At 49.5% G+C, this 13,430-nt stretch overlaps 1 protein-coding gene across 2 annotated transcripts in view; it reads left to right on the plus strand.

The window, feature by feature from the left end:
- Positions 1 to 13,430, plus strand: part of SORL1 (sortilin related receptor 1) — a 41,725-nt gene that overhangs the window by 13,199 nt on the left and 15,096 nt on the right. For both annotated transcript variants that reach the window (XM_030505272.1, XM_030505273.1), the window contains exons 7-25: positions 50 to 151; positions 429 to 598; positions 746 to 938; positions 1,094 to 1,211; positions 1,720 to 1,793; positions 3,502 to 3,590; positions 3,697 to 3,875; positions 5,044 to 5,230; positions 6,288 to 6,416; positions 6,630 to 6,715; positions 7,901 to 8,073; positions 8,272 to 8,403; positions 8,900 to 8,991; positions 9,722 to 9,968; positions 10,046 to 10,184; positions 10,336 to 10,509; positions 10,686 to 10,799; positions 11,458 to 11,580; positions 12,142 to 12,261. In XM_030505272.1, the coding sequence (XP_030361132.1) occupies positions 50 to 151; positions 429 to 598; positions 746 to 938; positions 1,094 to 1,211; positions 1,720 to 1,793; positions 3,502 to 3,590; positions 3,697 to 3,875; positions 5,044 to 5,230; positions 6,288 to 6,416; positions 6,630 to 6,715; positions 7,901 to 8,073; positions 8,272 to 8,403; positions 8,900 to 8,991; positions 9,722 to 9,968; positions 10,046 to 10,184; positions 10,336 to 10,509; positions 10,686 to 10,799; positions 11,458 to 11,580; positions 12,142 to 12,261 (2,641 nt within the window). The remainder of the gene's footprint in view (positions 1 to 49; positions 152 to 428; positions 599 to 745; positions 939 to 1,093; positions 1,212 to 1,719; positions 1,794 to 3,501; positions 3,591 to 3,696; positions 3,876 to 5,043; positions 5,231 to 6,287; positions 6,417 to 6,629; positions 6,716 to 7,900; positions 8,074 to 8,271; positions 8,404 to 8,899; positions 8,992 to 9,721; positions 9,969 to 10,045; positions 10,185 to 10,335; positions 10,510 to 10,685; positions 10,800 to 11,457; positions 11,581 to 12,141; positions 12,262 to 13,430) is intronic.

Genomic DNA, 13,430 nt, shown 5'->3' on the forward strand with positions numbered 1-13,430 from the left:
ATTTGGGGGGTGAGAGCTGCTCCTAACACATCCCTCTGCTCTGCCGCAGCGTTTGCCAGGCAGCTCGCAGCCACCTTCGGTCCAGCTCTGGGTTTCCTTCAACCGCAAGCCGATGCGTGTGGCACAGTTTGTAACCAAGCATCCAATTAAGGTAAGTGATGCTTTCCAAGACATCCTCCTCTTTCCCTCTTTTACCAAGGATGCCCTCAGATGTCACCAGAAGTTCTCTGCCTTTCACTAGACTCTGCAGGAGTGGGACCCCATATGACCCTGCTTGGGGAGAGGATGGGCTGAGCAGAAATTCAAATGGGTGGAGGGAAGAATAACATTAAGCCAGCTAAAAGGAAATGCTAAACCAATCTGTGTGTATACTCTGCTTATATGCCCATATGTATGAAGCCTGCTCACCTGTCATTTACATCCCAAAGGAATATTATGTTGCCGATGCCTCGGAGGACCAGGTGTTTGTGTGTGTCAGCCACGATAACAACCGTACCAACCTCTACATCTCGGAAGCAGAGGGCCTGAAGTTCTCCTTGTCTTTAGAAAACGTGCTCTACTACAGCCCGGGAGGAGCTGGAAGTGACACCTTAGTCAGGTAATGCGGGATGCACCTAATGGGATTATCAGACAGTCATTGAGTGTTTAATCAAAGCATTGCCCTGATCTCCAGGCTTGATATTCTTCCGCTTCCCAGACCAGGGAGGCTGCGATTCACTGATCCCACCTTTGCATTCCCTCCCAGGTATTTTGCCAACGAGCCCTTTGCAGACTTCCATCGTGTCGAAGGCGTGCGAGGTGTCTACATCGCCACCCTGATCAACGGCTCCTTCAGCGAGGAGAACATGCGCTCCGTCATCACCTTCGACAAGGGGGGCACCTGGGAGCTGCTGCAGCCCCCGGCGCAGACACGCTATGGGGAGCAGATAGACTGCGAGGTAGGGCAGGCTGGGAAGGGGTAGGGAGAAGCCTCCTCCAAAAGAGACCAGAACACAGTCCCGCTGGGAGAGCATCCCTCCAAGCAGAGATAGCCAGACTCGGAGGGACGAGGGCATGGGATGGAGGGTTAATGCACTGTGTTTTGCCTTTCCAGCTCTCCCAAGGCTGCTCTCTCCACCTAGCCCAGCGCCTGAGCCAGCTGCTGAATTTCCAGCTGCGCAGGATGCCCATTCTCTCCAAGGAGTCAGCACCAGGACTGATCATTGCCACCGGTACTGCAGCCATGCAAGGGCTTGGGGCACGTTGTTGTCAGGACATGAGGAACTTGGCAGCGTCTAGTTTGTATCTGCAGGTTACCAAAATGCAGTTACATTGTACATTTTGCTGTCCTTTCTCTGCTGCAGTCCCTGTGCAGCAATTACAGCATGTGCGTTATACTGCAGCATGGTGATGTAAGGAACCTTGTCTGCTTCCTTCTGATCCTCTTTCCTGCCACTATCCACGTGAAGGGTTTCTTGAACATACAGAACTTCCTGTTTGTCTCACTCTTTTACTGAAGAAGACAAACATTTTGTTCGATCGTATTTATAGCCATGGGGTTTTCCCTAGATGCTTTTAAAACTTGTAATAGTCTTCAAAAGATTTGCTTTTTGAAGGGATTAGTTTATAGTGTGAAAAATCAGCTCTTCAATCAGATAAAAATAGTTTAGAGGTGTCTGGCTTCATTTTAAGCAATCACTTTGCATGCCTCAAGAAGAACGATTTCTCCCATTCTCCTAGGCTCCGTTGGCAAGAACATGGCAAAGAAAACCAATGTCTATGTCTCAAGCAGTGCTGGAGCAAGGTGGAGAGAGGTGAGGATGCTCTTTTACTTGCTGGCTCAGCCAAGGCGGTGGTGTAGCAGGTAGGATGTTGGCAGCAATATACATAAGTGATGTGCAGCTCTTGGGCATTAAAGGTGACCTCACATACGTGTCCAAGAGCTGTAGCTGGAAGGTGCTGAATGTCCTTTGAGACCAAGGCAAAAAGGTCTTTACATGAAGGACCACTCATGGGTTGGCATGGAGATGGACCTCTCAGTTCTCTTGATGAAGACGATGGGTTCAAACACAGGAGATCTCTCTCTTCTATTTCTTCTTTTCAAGTGGCAGGACTTGCCCTCAGCACGGGTCATCTGGCCCCTTTTAGGCAGGACTGACAGCCAGGACTTTATATGTGAGAGTGTCTGGAGACATCTTCCAGAAAAATGGGATGTTGCTGTCGGTTTATGGGGAGTTTTCTGTTTACTAAGTGGGTGTTCTGGTCTGCGGCAGTACTTGTGGTCTGCCTGTGCATTCTCCAGCCAGTGTAACGTGGTATTCCAACATCTGCAAGCTATTTAAATCTGTGAATTAAGCGGCCTCCTTTTCCTCCTCCAAGTGCTGCGCGGTCTGGGATGAGGTCTGGGCAGCTGCAGCAGTGGTGGGGACACGCCACAGCTCTTGACTGCTGCCAAAGCCAACTATGGGTCAGAGGCTAGCCCTGGCTGAGAGCGGGTACCTCCGAAAGCAGGGGGACCTGCTGCTTATCCCTGTAGGAGCCTTGAGGCAACACAGGAGCGCTCACGGCCAGGGAAGGGGATCGGGAAGCTGAGACTTTTGAGGTGCTGCAAAGCAGGTTTGTGCTGGAGTGCAATTAAAACATGCCAAGGAAGCGCTGACCCATGGTTAACAGCTCCCAAGTTACTCAGGCCCTTTGTATCGTGAGCAGAGGTGCAGAATGACACTCAGCAGTGGTGTTCCTCAGCTGAGAAGCAGTAACACAACTCCCCCCTCTCGGCTTTGGCAAGCAGCAGGCTGGAAGGCTCATTGCTCTCCAGATCACTGCTATGATCTCACAGCACAGCAAAGAAAGAAACAATACATTCCGTGCCCTGCCTAAGAACGTCCCCAAGTGCGTTAGCGCGTTCTGTGAGCAGAGTCAGGCACGTACGTGCTTCCTATTTTCACCCTAAACTGCACTGAGCTCCCCAGATAGGAAAGCAAAGGTGATTTTTGTGTTGGTGGTCACTAAATAAAGCTGGAGGTGAGCGTGAAGTACAGGTTTCTTTCTGTGGAGTGGATGTATGAGCTATGTCCAGAGCCTGTTTCTGCATGCCATGGCTCCACTTCTCTTAGAGCATTCAAAACACCTTATAGCCTGAGAACCAACGCTTATCTGCAGCCCTAGGAAGGTGGCAAGTCCTTGCTGTGTGTTGGGAAAGCCTGGCAGACATAGAGGGGAGCGATGGACTCTGGTTTCATGTAATGGCACTTTTTCCAGTGATTCTTTCCCTGCACATGGTGCAGGAGGAGCAGAGTGCAGTGCTGCTCTTAAACACAGCTATACATTTAGGGAAATGGGGCTGGCTGCTCTTGTCTACAAATGTCAGCCCATAAACACTCGAATCTCTGGCTCTACCCAGGCGACCTGTAACATTAGCTCTGGTCAGGCAGCACTCCTGTCAAAACGTGCTTTCCATCCAAGCTTCTCCCTTAGTTCAGCACAGCTCTAATGTACCCCTTGGCTCCGTTTCTCTTCCAGGCGCTGTCTGGACCCCACTATTACACCTGGGGTGACCATGGTGGCATTCTGGTGGCCATCGCACAAGGCACCGAGACCAACCAGCTCAAGTGAGTGGCAGGGCAGGGGGATTGCCTCTGGTGCTCGGCCTGGGAGAGAGCACCCTGTGACCAGCAGAACCTGCTCCTGATGGCATTCCCAATCCTCTTTCTCCAGGTACAGCACGAATGAAGGGGAAACCTGGAAAGTGTTCACTTTCTCAGAGAAGCCAGTGTTTGTGTATGGATTGCTTACCGAGCCCGGGGAGAAAAGCACCATATTCACCATCTTTGGCTCGTACAAAGAGAATGGCCACAGCTGGCTGATACTGCAGATCAACACCACTGACGTGCTGGGTAAGGGGACAGGTGACAGAGCCATCACTGGCTCTGGTTCTGTCAGTGTCCACACTGTAGCTTTGCAGGTTACACACTTTAATAAGCCCTCACCTGAAACCAGCCAGTCCCAGACTGCACAGCCTGTGCCCAGCACCCCTGTGGGTGCAAGGGAGATCTTCACATACCCTTTCCAGGGGGGCTGAGAGCGAGGAGGGGGCGCAGGAGAGGTTTTTGGATGTCCAAAGCTACCTAGAGACGTCAGGCTATGAACCAAACTATTTAGTCATCTAAGGCTCATACATTCCCACTGATGGGTGCCGAAATGCGAATCGGGTGCAGAAACACCTTTTTTGCTCTTGCCCTCTATCCTGTTTCCCAAAAAAGATCTCAGAGAGGTGCCCTAAAGTCCCATTAGCAGCAGACCAACCCCACTTTCCTGGCTGTCCCATGGGAACCGGGGTACAAAGGGCATCTCCTATGGAGGCCACAGTATGCCATCCATGTTTGGGTGCCCTGTCGCTTATGTCCGCATGGACACGGCTGCTGAAGGCACTCATGTCCCATGTGCTCTCCCTGTATCCTCTCCATCTGCACTGAGCACTTTGTTGAAAAGAAAAGGGGATGAAAAAAAAAGAAGGAATCCTTCTGAAGGCTTGTAGCTATGAATGTTTTATAACCCATTTCAGCTTTGATTGCAAGGCAGCGTTTTAATCAAAGAGCAGTTAAACCCAGCAGAGGAATTTCCCTGACTAAAATTTATAACCAATTCCCTTGACGTTTTGTTAGAAATGGATCTGTTTGGTAACCAGAACGACTCCGTTTAAATGAGGCATCACAAATTCACTGTCACCGCGACGGAGCTGCTTGTTGCCTCCTGTCACTGAGTGCTGCTGCACGCTCTGAGCTGAAATGCTTCCTGCTTTGCCTTTGCTTTTGGGCCAGGGCTAGAGCCATGCAGTCGGAAGGACGCCACTTGTTTTGTGCCAGGAGGGCAGCGGGAGGGAAGGGACAATGGGCATTATTGCTCTGCATGGCCGGGTGCCTACTCTCACTCCCAGCATCCTCACCAGGCACACACCAACAGCAGTGCCGAGGGGTATCTGCTGTTCCCTTGCCTTTAAACCCTTGTTCTGGGGTGCCACAAGGACTGTTGCTCTCTTTACCCTAACCTTGTTGCTTCTCTTAGGGGTCCCTTGCACTGAGAATGACTACAAACTATGGTCGCCCTCTGATGAGCGAGGCAATGAATGCTTACTGGGGCATAAAACTATCTTCAAAAGGAGGACTCCTCATGCGACCTGTTTCAATGGGGAAGATTTTGACAGGCCTGTCATGGTCTCCAACTGCTCTTGTACAAGGGAAGACTTTGAATGGTAAATACCAATTAATTTCTTCTAGTTTGGATTGTAGGTTTGAGATAAATACCTTTGACCAATCGCTCAAAGTGCACAAACATCCAATTTACTTCACTCTATGTATCACTGCTTGATTTTACAGCAGAGAGGAAACTAAATAGACTGAAAACATCCTTTCATTAATAACAGGGCATAAGACTTAATTAATGTCTTTAGAACCTTTCAGGAGCCTCTGAAAGGCTCCATAGAAGAGGAAAGCATTGTTAATCCATCACCTTTCAAATGATGGCAGACGATTTCCCATCACATAGAGAGATTCTTCACCAAAAAGCTTAGGGACCCTTTAGCCACAGGGATGCAACTGGCCCTGCTGTATCATTGTATCTGCTACTTGCACATTATTGGCCCTGCACAGCTCTCAGGATGAAGAACCATGCTCTAGCTATCTGATGCAAAGGTTTGGGGTTAGAAAGCGAACTGCTGTTCAGGGACTGGACTGCTCATGGCCAGACTGCTCCAGTGCCTGGAACACACAGTTAAGGGCAGGGTCCAGATGTGCCTGCCTGATGCTGAGACAGAGACTGAGTCCAGCTCATCATGAGCAGGCTGAGAACAGGGCTTGTGGGATCAGATTGCTGCCTCAGAATCACAGCCCTGGACTCCCTTTACAATGAGGTTGACATAACCTCTTCCACAGCATTTTCCAAAGAACAGACCGCACTGTAACTCCCATTCTACCAACAGGAAAAGCCAAGAGACAGATCAGTGAGCTAAGCCAGCTAGCAGAACTGGGGCTTGCAGCCAGGCTTTCAGGGCACACTGGCTCAGCTGTGCCTTGCTGCCTCACCTACCTAGTCTGCTCGGCCACTGGCAAGCTTAGTTCCAAAATGCTCTTGAAACACCCTGGACACAGAAGCTGTATGATATTATTGTGCAGCTAAATACTGATAATAACAGACTTCTGAGATGCTTTGGGTCCTTAAAACTTCTATGCAAAAATAGAGCAGAGCAATAGTGTAGCACAGCTGAGTTTTTTCCTTCTCCCCCATCCTTTCTCACATCTTTCCTCTTGCAGTGATTTTGGCTTTAAACTGAGCGACGACTTATCGCTAGAAGTTTGTGTCCCTGACCCTGAATTTGCTGGTAAACCATATGACCCGCCAGTCCCTTGCCCTGTTGGCTCAACTTACAAGAGGACTCGAGGGTATGTTTTTGACTTGGGAGAGGATTTATCTTATTGGTGATTAGAAAACCCCAAACGACCACAAAATCCACACACAAATGCCCCGTAAGTGGCAGTAAACAAATTGCATGTTTGGACATACATTGCAACTAAGCACCGCTGCTTATTCTAGCTGCACATGATGGCATGTTAATAGTTTCCATGAAATAAACTGCCTGGTTCTGTATGTTGCAGCTACCGAAAGATCTCTGGAGACACTTGTACGGGTGGAGACATCGAGTCGCGGCTCGAAGGGGAGCTGGTACCGTGCCCACTGGCTGGTGAGTACGTACAGGACTGCATTGTGCCCACCAGACTTCACCTCTGTCCTTATTTTCTCCTCTCAAAGCACTGAAACAGCCTCCTGCCCCTGTTCTGCCAACAGTATTTGCATTCTGCTCATTACAGCTTTAATTTAATCTGCCGTCATGAGCTGCGTGATTAGCATGCTGCAGCGCAGCAGCTCCAAAGCGAGCCTGACACGGGGAAGAGGCTTGTGTAAGGGATGGGGTGGCTGAGCTGGCACTGCCTGCTCACAGACCCACCAGCGTGAGCTTTCCCTGTGTCATCCTAAGACGTTTCAGGGTGCAGAAGATATTCCAGGTGCAAAATAGCACAGCAGGTGCCTGGGGAAACATTCCCTCTGCTGGGATTCATGCCAATGCCATGCTTAGTTTTCTTCCTCGTGCAGAGCATGACACGTTATTCACCCCTCCGAGCCCTCTTGAGCTATTTGAAGAGCTGTGTTAGTCATGCTGAGAAGGGCCCTGCTGACTGAAAAGTAAACCTGCAGTCCCTATTGGGCTGGGCTTTGAAGTGCCGTGTTCCCAGAGTATTTGCTGATCGTCTTCAGATACGTGTTGGCTCGCACCATGGTAACACTTTCATGTACCGTATCTGTTTCGTATCTCTGTATTATCTCATTAGGGATGCACAGCCGGAGTTACTTACTGACATTAGCCTTACTCATTAATAGCATTATTGGACTTTACCAGTAGTGTGCTAATGCCCGGGAGACTTTGTCCTAGACCAGGATCCCATTACACTGGATTTGGCACAATTCAGAAACAAAACCCATTGTGGGATATTGACTGCAGTGCCCGTGTCCCCCAGGACTCATAGATTTACATCACTCCCACCTTCTTTATGAGATTTCTGGGGAACAGGAGATCAGTATTTAGTTTCCAATTGGCAGCACACTAACGTGGGAAGGAAGGGTCATGCCCCATTTTGCCATGCTCACCTCCTCCTGGAACAAACAATGGCTGCAGTGTGTTCCTGGGCACACACAGGACCTGCACAAGGCTATTAGTGTGTTCTCATTAACCTAATCCCACTGAGACAAAGGGCCTTTGCCTCCCTTACACTCAGGTGCTAAAACATGCACCAGGGGTAAGACAAAATACCTGTTTGCCCCTTGAGTAGCCTAAAACGGCCTCTAAATAAGGCACCCTGTGTTCTTGCAGAGGAGAACGAGTTCATTCTCTACGCCACCCGCTACTCCATCCACCGCTACGACCTCGCCTCTGGCGTCAGCGAGGAGCTGCCCCTGGCTGGGCTGCGAGGGGCGGTCGCTCTGGACTTTGACTATGACCACAACTGCTTGTACTGGGCTGATGTCACTCTTGACATTATACAGGTGAGACAGGGAGCAGAGAGGATGCTGTACTCCCAGCCACCCATGGCATCGCCTCCTTGCACCCGGGGCAAGGGTTGTATACACGCCCCGCAATACAAATGTTTACCTTGGGTACTCCTCCCTCCAAGCTGTCTGTTATTGACTGTGCTCATGAGCAACTTCCTCATCTGCTTTCCTGATTTAATTATTTCTTTTCAGCGTCTTTGTCTCAACGGCAGCTCTGGGCAAGAAATAATCATAAGCACCGGGCTGGAAACAGTGGAAGCTTTGGCCTTTGAACCTCTCAGTCAATTGCTGTACTGGGTCAATGCCGGGATTCCCAAAATTGAGGTACAGCTATGCTCACTGTGCTCCACAGAGGTGATTGTGTCAACACATCTTTGAGGTGCCTGAGCCCTAAGTTAGCTGCTGCGCTGAAATCTTATTGCTGATGGGACATTACTGAACACTGACCCACATGCCACTTCATTGGATCTAAACGCAAACAAGCTATGACAACATTCAGCCCTCCGTACTTAAATGAGGTCAGTTTGTGAGACTGAATCGCACAGCAGAAATGGGGGAGAAAAACCATCATCCCTGTGCAGCATGCACAGCCACCACAGGGTACACAGAGCGCTCGGTCACGTAGAAACATCAATAAATACACGGATCTACCCTCTTTTATCACCTGCCTCTCAGGAACTGCTCCCTGTACCCACAGCAGCTGTTTTATTAGGTAGCAGTAATTACCTGCCATCGATTTCATGTAACTTTAACCAGCACAACTGCTCCTCATACTGCCTGCAATAAAGACACCCCTTCTGGTTTTTGGTTACCACTCTAGGTTGCCAATCCAGATGGAGACCTGCGGCTCACCGTCCTCAATTCCTCAATCCTTGAACGACCCAGAGCCCTCGCTCTAGTTCCCCAAGATGGGTAAGAAAGAAAGCATCGCGAGTAGCCAAGTGCCTTGGTATTCCCCAGGGGAATCATGCTGGTCCTTCACCACTACCCTCGTAAGAGGCAAATATGAAGGGAGAGTGCTGCATGGAAAGCTTTTAAGACTTGGTCCCAAAGGGTGTGATGGTGGGGACGGGAACAATGGGAGGCAGCATAGCAGTCCTGCCCCATGCAGCCCACTCCTGCCATCCCATGCACCAGCAGATATTACAAACTGTTTTGTTTCTTCTTTCAATTTAACTGCTGTTTTCCTATCCGTACGTATCTACTAGTAAATAACTCTTCCTGCCAGTAAAACTGGTCTGGTCAGTGAGGAAAGTACTGCAGTAATGCGTGAGAAACTGAGCTGCACTTAATTTCAAGAGCCAAATGCAAGTTAAACCTTTCTGAGTACAGTTTTGCTGCGCTGCAAATATAGCACTGACAAACCTGAGCTGTATTTAGGCATATGTGCTAAAGCAAAGCAGTTCAACACAAGCTAACCTACAGCTGCACTCACACCACAGAACCTGCAGCTAAAGAAGCCTCTGTGCTGCTTGTAGATCTGCTGGTAGCGTTCATTTGAATTGCAAAGAGCTCCCTTTTTCCAAAGCATGTCTTGCAAGAGGTGTGGAATGTAAAGTATTCCAACTTCTGCTTCATACCCTGTTTCCTTTTGATGAGCTGTTTTGTTATTATGTCGAGTAATCTCTCTGCCTGTTGTCAGGCTGATGTTCTGGACAGACTGGGGAGACTCCAGAGCTGGCATCTACCGAAGCGACATGGATGGGTCATCGGCCGGGTGCATCGTTTCGGAGGGCGTGCGGTGGCCAAATGGCATCTCTGTGGATGACCGCTGGATCTACTGGACCGAAGCCTATATGGACAGGATCGAGAGGGTGGATTTCAATGGGATGCAGAGATCTGTGATCCTGGACAGCCTCCCTCACCCTTATGCTATTGCTGTGTTTAAGGTATGTAGGTAGCGGCTTGTTTCCCGTCGACACACGTTTCCATAGCATGCATGCTAAGAGCAAAGCCTGTGTTTCAGAATGAAATCTACTGGAACGACTGGTCACAGCTGAGTATTTTCAGAGCATCCAAAAACAGTGGCTCAAGAATGGAGATCTTAGTCGGCCGATTGAATGGCATCATGGATATGAAAATCTTTTACAGAGGAAAGACAACAGGTAACTACATGAGTGTGTAGACTATACTTTCTGTGATTTAGAGATGCGATTTAGCAGAGCTAGCTCTCAGTGGGAATATGAACCCAAAACCTGGGATAGCAGGTGAAATTGGGCTTCCCACTGCATCTCCAGCCCTCTGTCCTCACCCCAGGAGAGAACGCCTGCATCACCAAGCCCTGCAGCCTGCTCTGCCTGCCCAAGTCGAACAACGGCAGGAGCTGCAAGTGCCCCGAGGGGGTGTCCAGCACTGTGCTGCCCACAGGGGAGGTCAGGTGCGACTGTCCTCATGGCTACGTCATGAAGAACAACACTTGCATAAAGGAAGGTAAAACCACGCTTGGTTCTTGCTGCTGCTTAAATGTTGAAGGGTGGCTTCTGCCATTGCAAGAAGTCGGCATGACCTTTCCGCTGCCCCTTGGGCAAGGAGGAGTATGGCCTGTCCTCTGAAAGCGCAGCGTCATGCCTCATGCCAGCTTGGTTTTGTTTTCCCTCTTGCACCAGAAAACACGTGTCTGCCGAATCAGTACAGATGCTTCAATGGGAACTGCATCAACAGCATTTGGCAGTGTGACAACGATAATGACTGCGGGGACATGAGCGATGAGAAGAACTGCCGTAAGTGTCCTGAGGTGGCATTTGCCTGTCCAAATTTAGATGTCTGCTGTGTTGGCAGCGCACCTGAGCCGATGGTATACGCTCCCTTAACACTCATGGAGAGCAAGAGGTGCTCCTTTGGTAGGCATCCAAAGCTGGTCAGATGAGTTGTGTCCTGCAAGGGCCAGTATTTCCCCCTTGACCAGCTCAGGTGTAAATGTCTCAAATTCAGTGCGACTGGTGCCAGCTCTTATGGGAGGGTTGTCCTTGCAGTAATTATCTTCTGAGCCTAATTGAGGGCACAGCCAATGATGAGGAAAAGAGTGCAGATAGAAAGTGACTTTCTGTCTGCATCATGCGGACATGGGCTTCTTGAGCTAATAAATCAAGTTCACACATTAAAGATGGAGGTCACATTCTGGGTAAAATTAGGGACTGCCAATGCGTGCAGGAGGGGCAGATGTTCCATAGCTTTGCAGAGCCTGAAGGGTTTGGAATAGTGCACCGTGGAACAAGGGCTGGGTTTAAAGGTAGGAACAGCATTGAGTAAAGCTTGTAGGATGCTGTTCTGCTCGCTTCACTTCCCTGCATCAAGTACACACACTTGGGCAACAGAAACTGTTTCCCAACCACCACCTTAACCTCCTTCTCCTCCTCCTCTCCTTCCTTGCTGTGTTAGCTACCACTGTGTGTGACTCTGAAACCCAGTTCCGCTGCCAGGGCTCAGGGACCTGCATCCCGCTGTCCTACAAATGTGACCTGGAGGATGACTGCGGGGATAACAGCGATGAAAGTCACTGTGGTGAGTGCCCTCGCTCAAACCTCCTTCCCTGTCCCTGTGTGAGGGCACAGTGGTTTGAGACAGGGAATTACCCATTTACTGGGTACTGGGAAATGAGGAACAGGAGAACAAAGTGATGCCATAGCGCTGGTTCTTCTCCTCACTGGGGTCTGGCAGGGAGACTTCTGCACTGCTATCATCCAGCTCTCCTCCTCTGCTCCTTGGGTATTCCTGGACCCGAAGCCAAATATTTGATAGAGATTACAAGCTGACTTTGGGCAGCTGCCCAGCAAGGCACGGGTTGCCAGTGGTGCCATGTTTGTGGCATCCACATCCAGCTTATCCATTCGGAGAGATACGGTGCTGAATTGAGAGAGAAGAGGCTGGTAAACAGCAATGGGGTAGCTCTTGGTTGTTCAGGGCTAGGCAAGGCAGGAGAACATGCTTTCAAGATGAGTCTGCTATGCAGGGCTTTCTAGTCTGTTGCCTCTGAGATACCAGCCTCCTCTCCTTGGTCAAGATCTCCTCCTCCTCCTCTCCCCTGTTCCTGACATCATCTGAACTGCGTGTGCTTGTTTGCAGAGGCCCATCAGTGTAAAAATGATGAATTCAGCTGCAGCTCAGGGATGTGCATTCGTCTCTCCTGGATGTGTGATGGTGACAACGATTGCAGGGACTGGTCCGATGAAGCAAACTGCACCGGTAAGCGCTTTGATGTGACCAATAACCTTCTGTTACAAACACTCCTTACTTGCAGCCTAAGGTGCTATAAGATAGCAGCTAACATCTTGTGCCTCAGTTTTCCCTCTTGTTAGCTGTGCCACACAGACAGGCAGCCTGCAGCTCAGCTTGGGGTGGATCTAGGAGATGCCTTTCAGGCCTCCAAGCTCCTGTGTGCTCACCTCCTGCGGCATTTACTGTGCCTGAAGCCTACAGGGTTTATAGCATGACGCTGGGGATCTTGGTTGTTAGTATTCCGAGTGCATGGCTATATAAGAAGGTTTAATTTATATTGGTATCACTTATCTCTCATATGAGTTTCTCCAAAGAGAATTGCTACAGGAAAGGAACCTACTTCAAAAAGCGTATCAGGTTTGTAAAGCCTGAAGTTGAAATTATCTAAGAGGATCACAATTATTGGAGAAACATTTCATCTGACTTCAACAGCGGCAATTATTGCTCTTATCTAAAATAATTACATTTCACACTGAATACCTAATAGAATATTACTGCCACAAGATTGCAGTATTTTGAAATGTCTGCAAGTGCATGTCACTCGCTAACCTAAAATTCACTATCATGCAATTTAATTAAGTTGAACACTGCTTTTCTTCTCAATAACGATGAGTGCTCTCCTGGTTGAAGAGCAGTATTTGTCTCTTAAGCGACAACATAGACTAGGCTTCAACCAAGATACGCCACAGGCAGATATTCTTGTGACAGGAGCCTGAGGAAAGCCAGGGCCCTCCTCCCTTGGAAACCCAAGGAGAATTGTCTAATCTGGTTTGGCAACACGGAACAGCCTTGCCTGCCTTAATTAAAGGCTGTCTCTGATCTGTCCTGCCCTGCATGGGGGACCGCGCTGCTCCGCCAAGGCTTGCTTATAGCTGTGATGTTTCTTGCCATCTCTGGCAAGATGCCACCACTGCCACCTTTTCCCACTCACTCCAAGAACTGAGATCAAAGGGAAGGAGATCTTTGAGAGGCTTTGCTAGCCTCCAAAAGCCATCCCCAATGCACAGCAGGCTTGTGAGCAAGCACAGCATGGAGAGGAAAAGACCACAGCGTGACCCAGGAATCTCTTGCCTGGGGCTTGGTGGTGGGGCCTGACACAACATGTACCACAGCTCAGTGGGGTCATGGCAGTGCCC

Source organism: Strigops habroptila, chromosome 17 (genome assembly GCF_004027225.2).
Source record: "Strigops habroptila isolate Jane chromosome 17, bStrHab1.2.pri, whole genome shotgun sequence".
NCBI lineage: Eukaryota > Metazoa > Chordata > Aves > Psittaciformes > Psittacidae > Strigops > Strigops habroptila.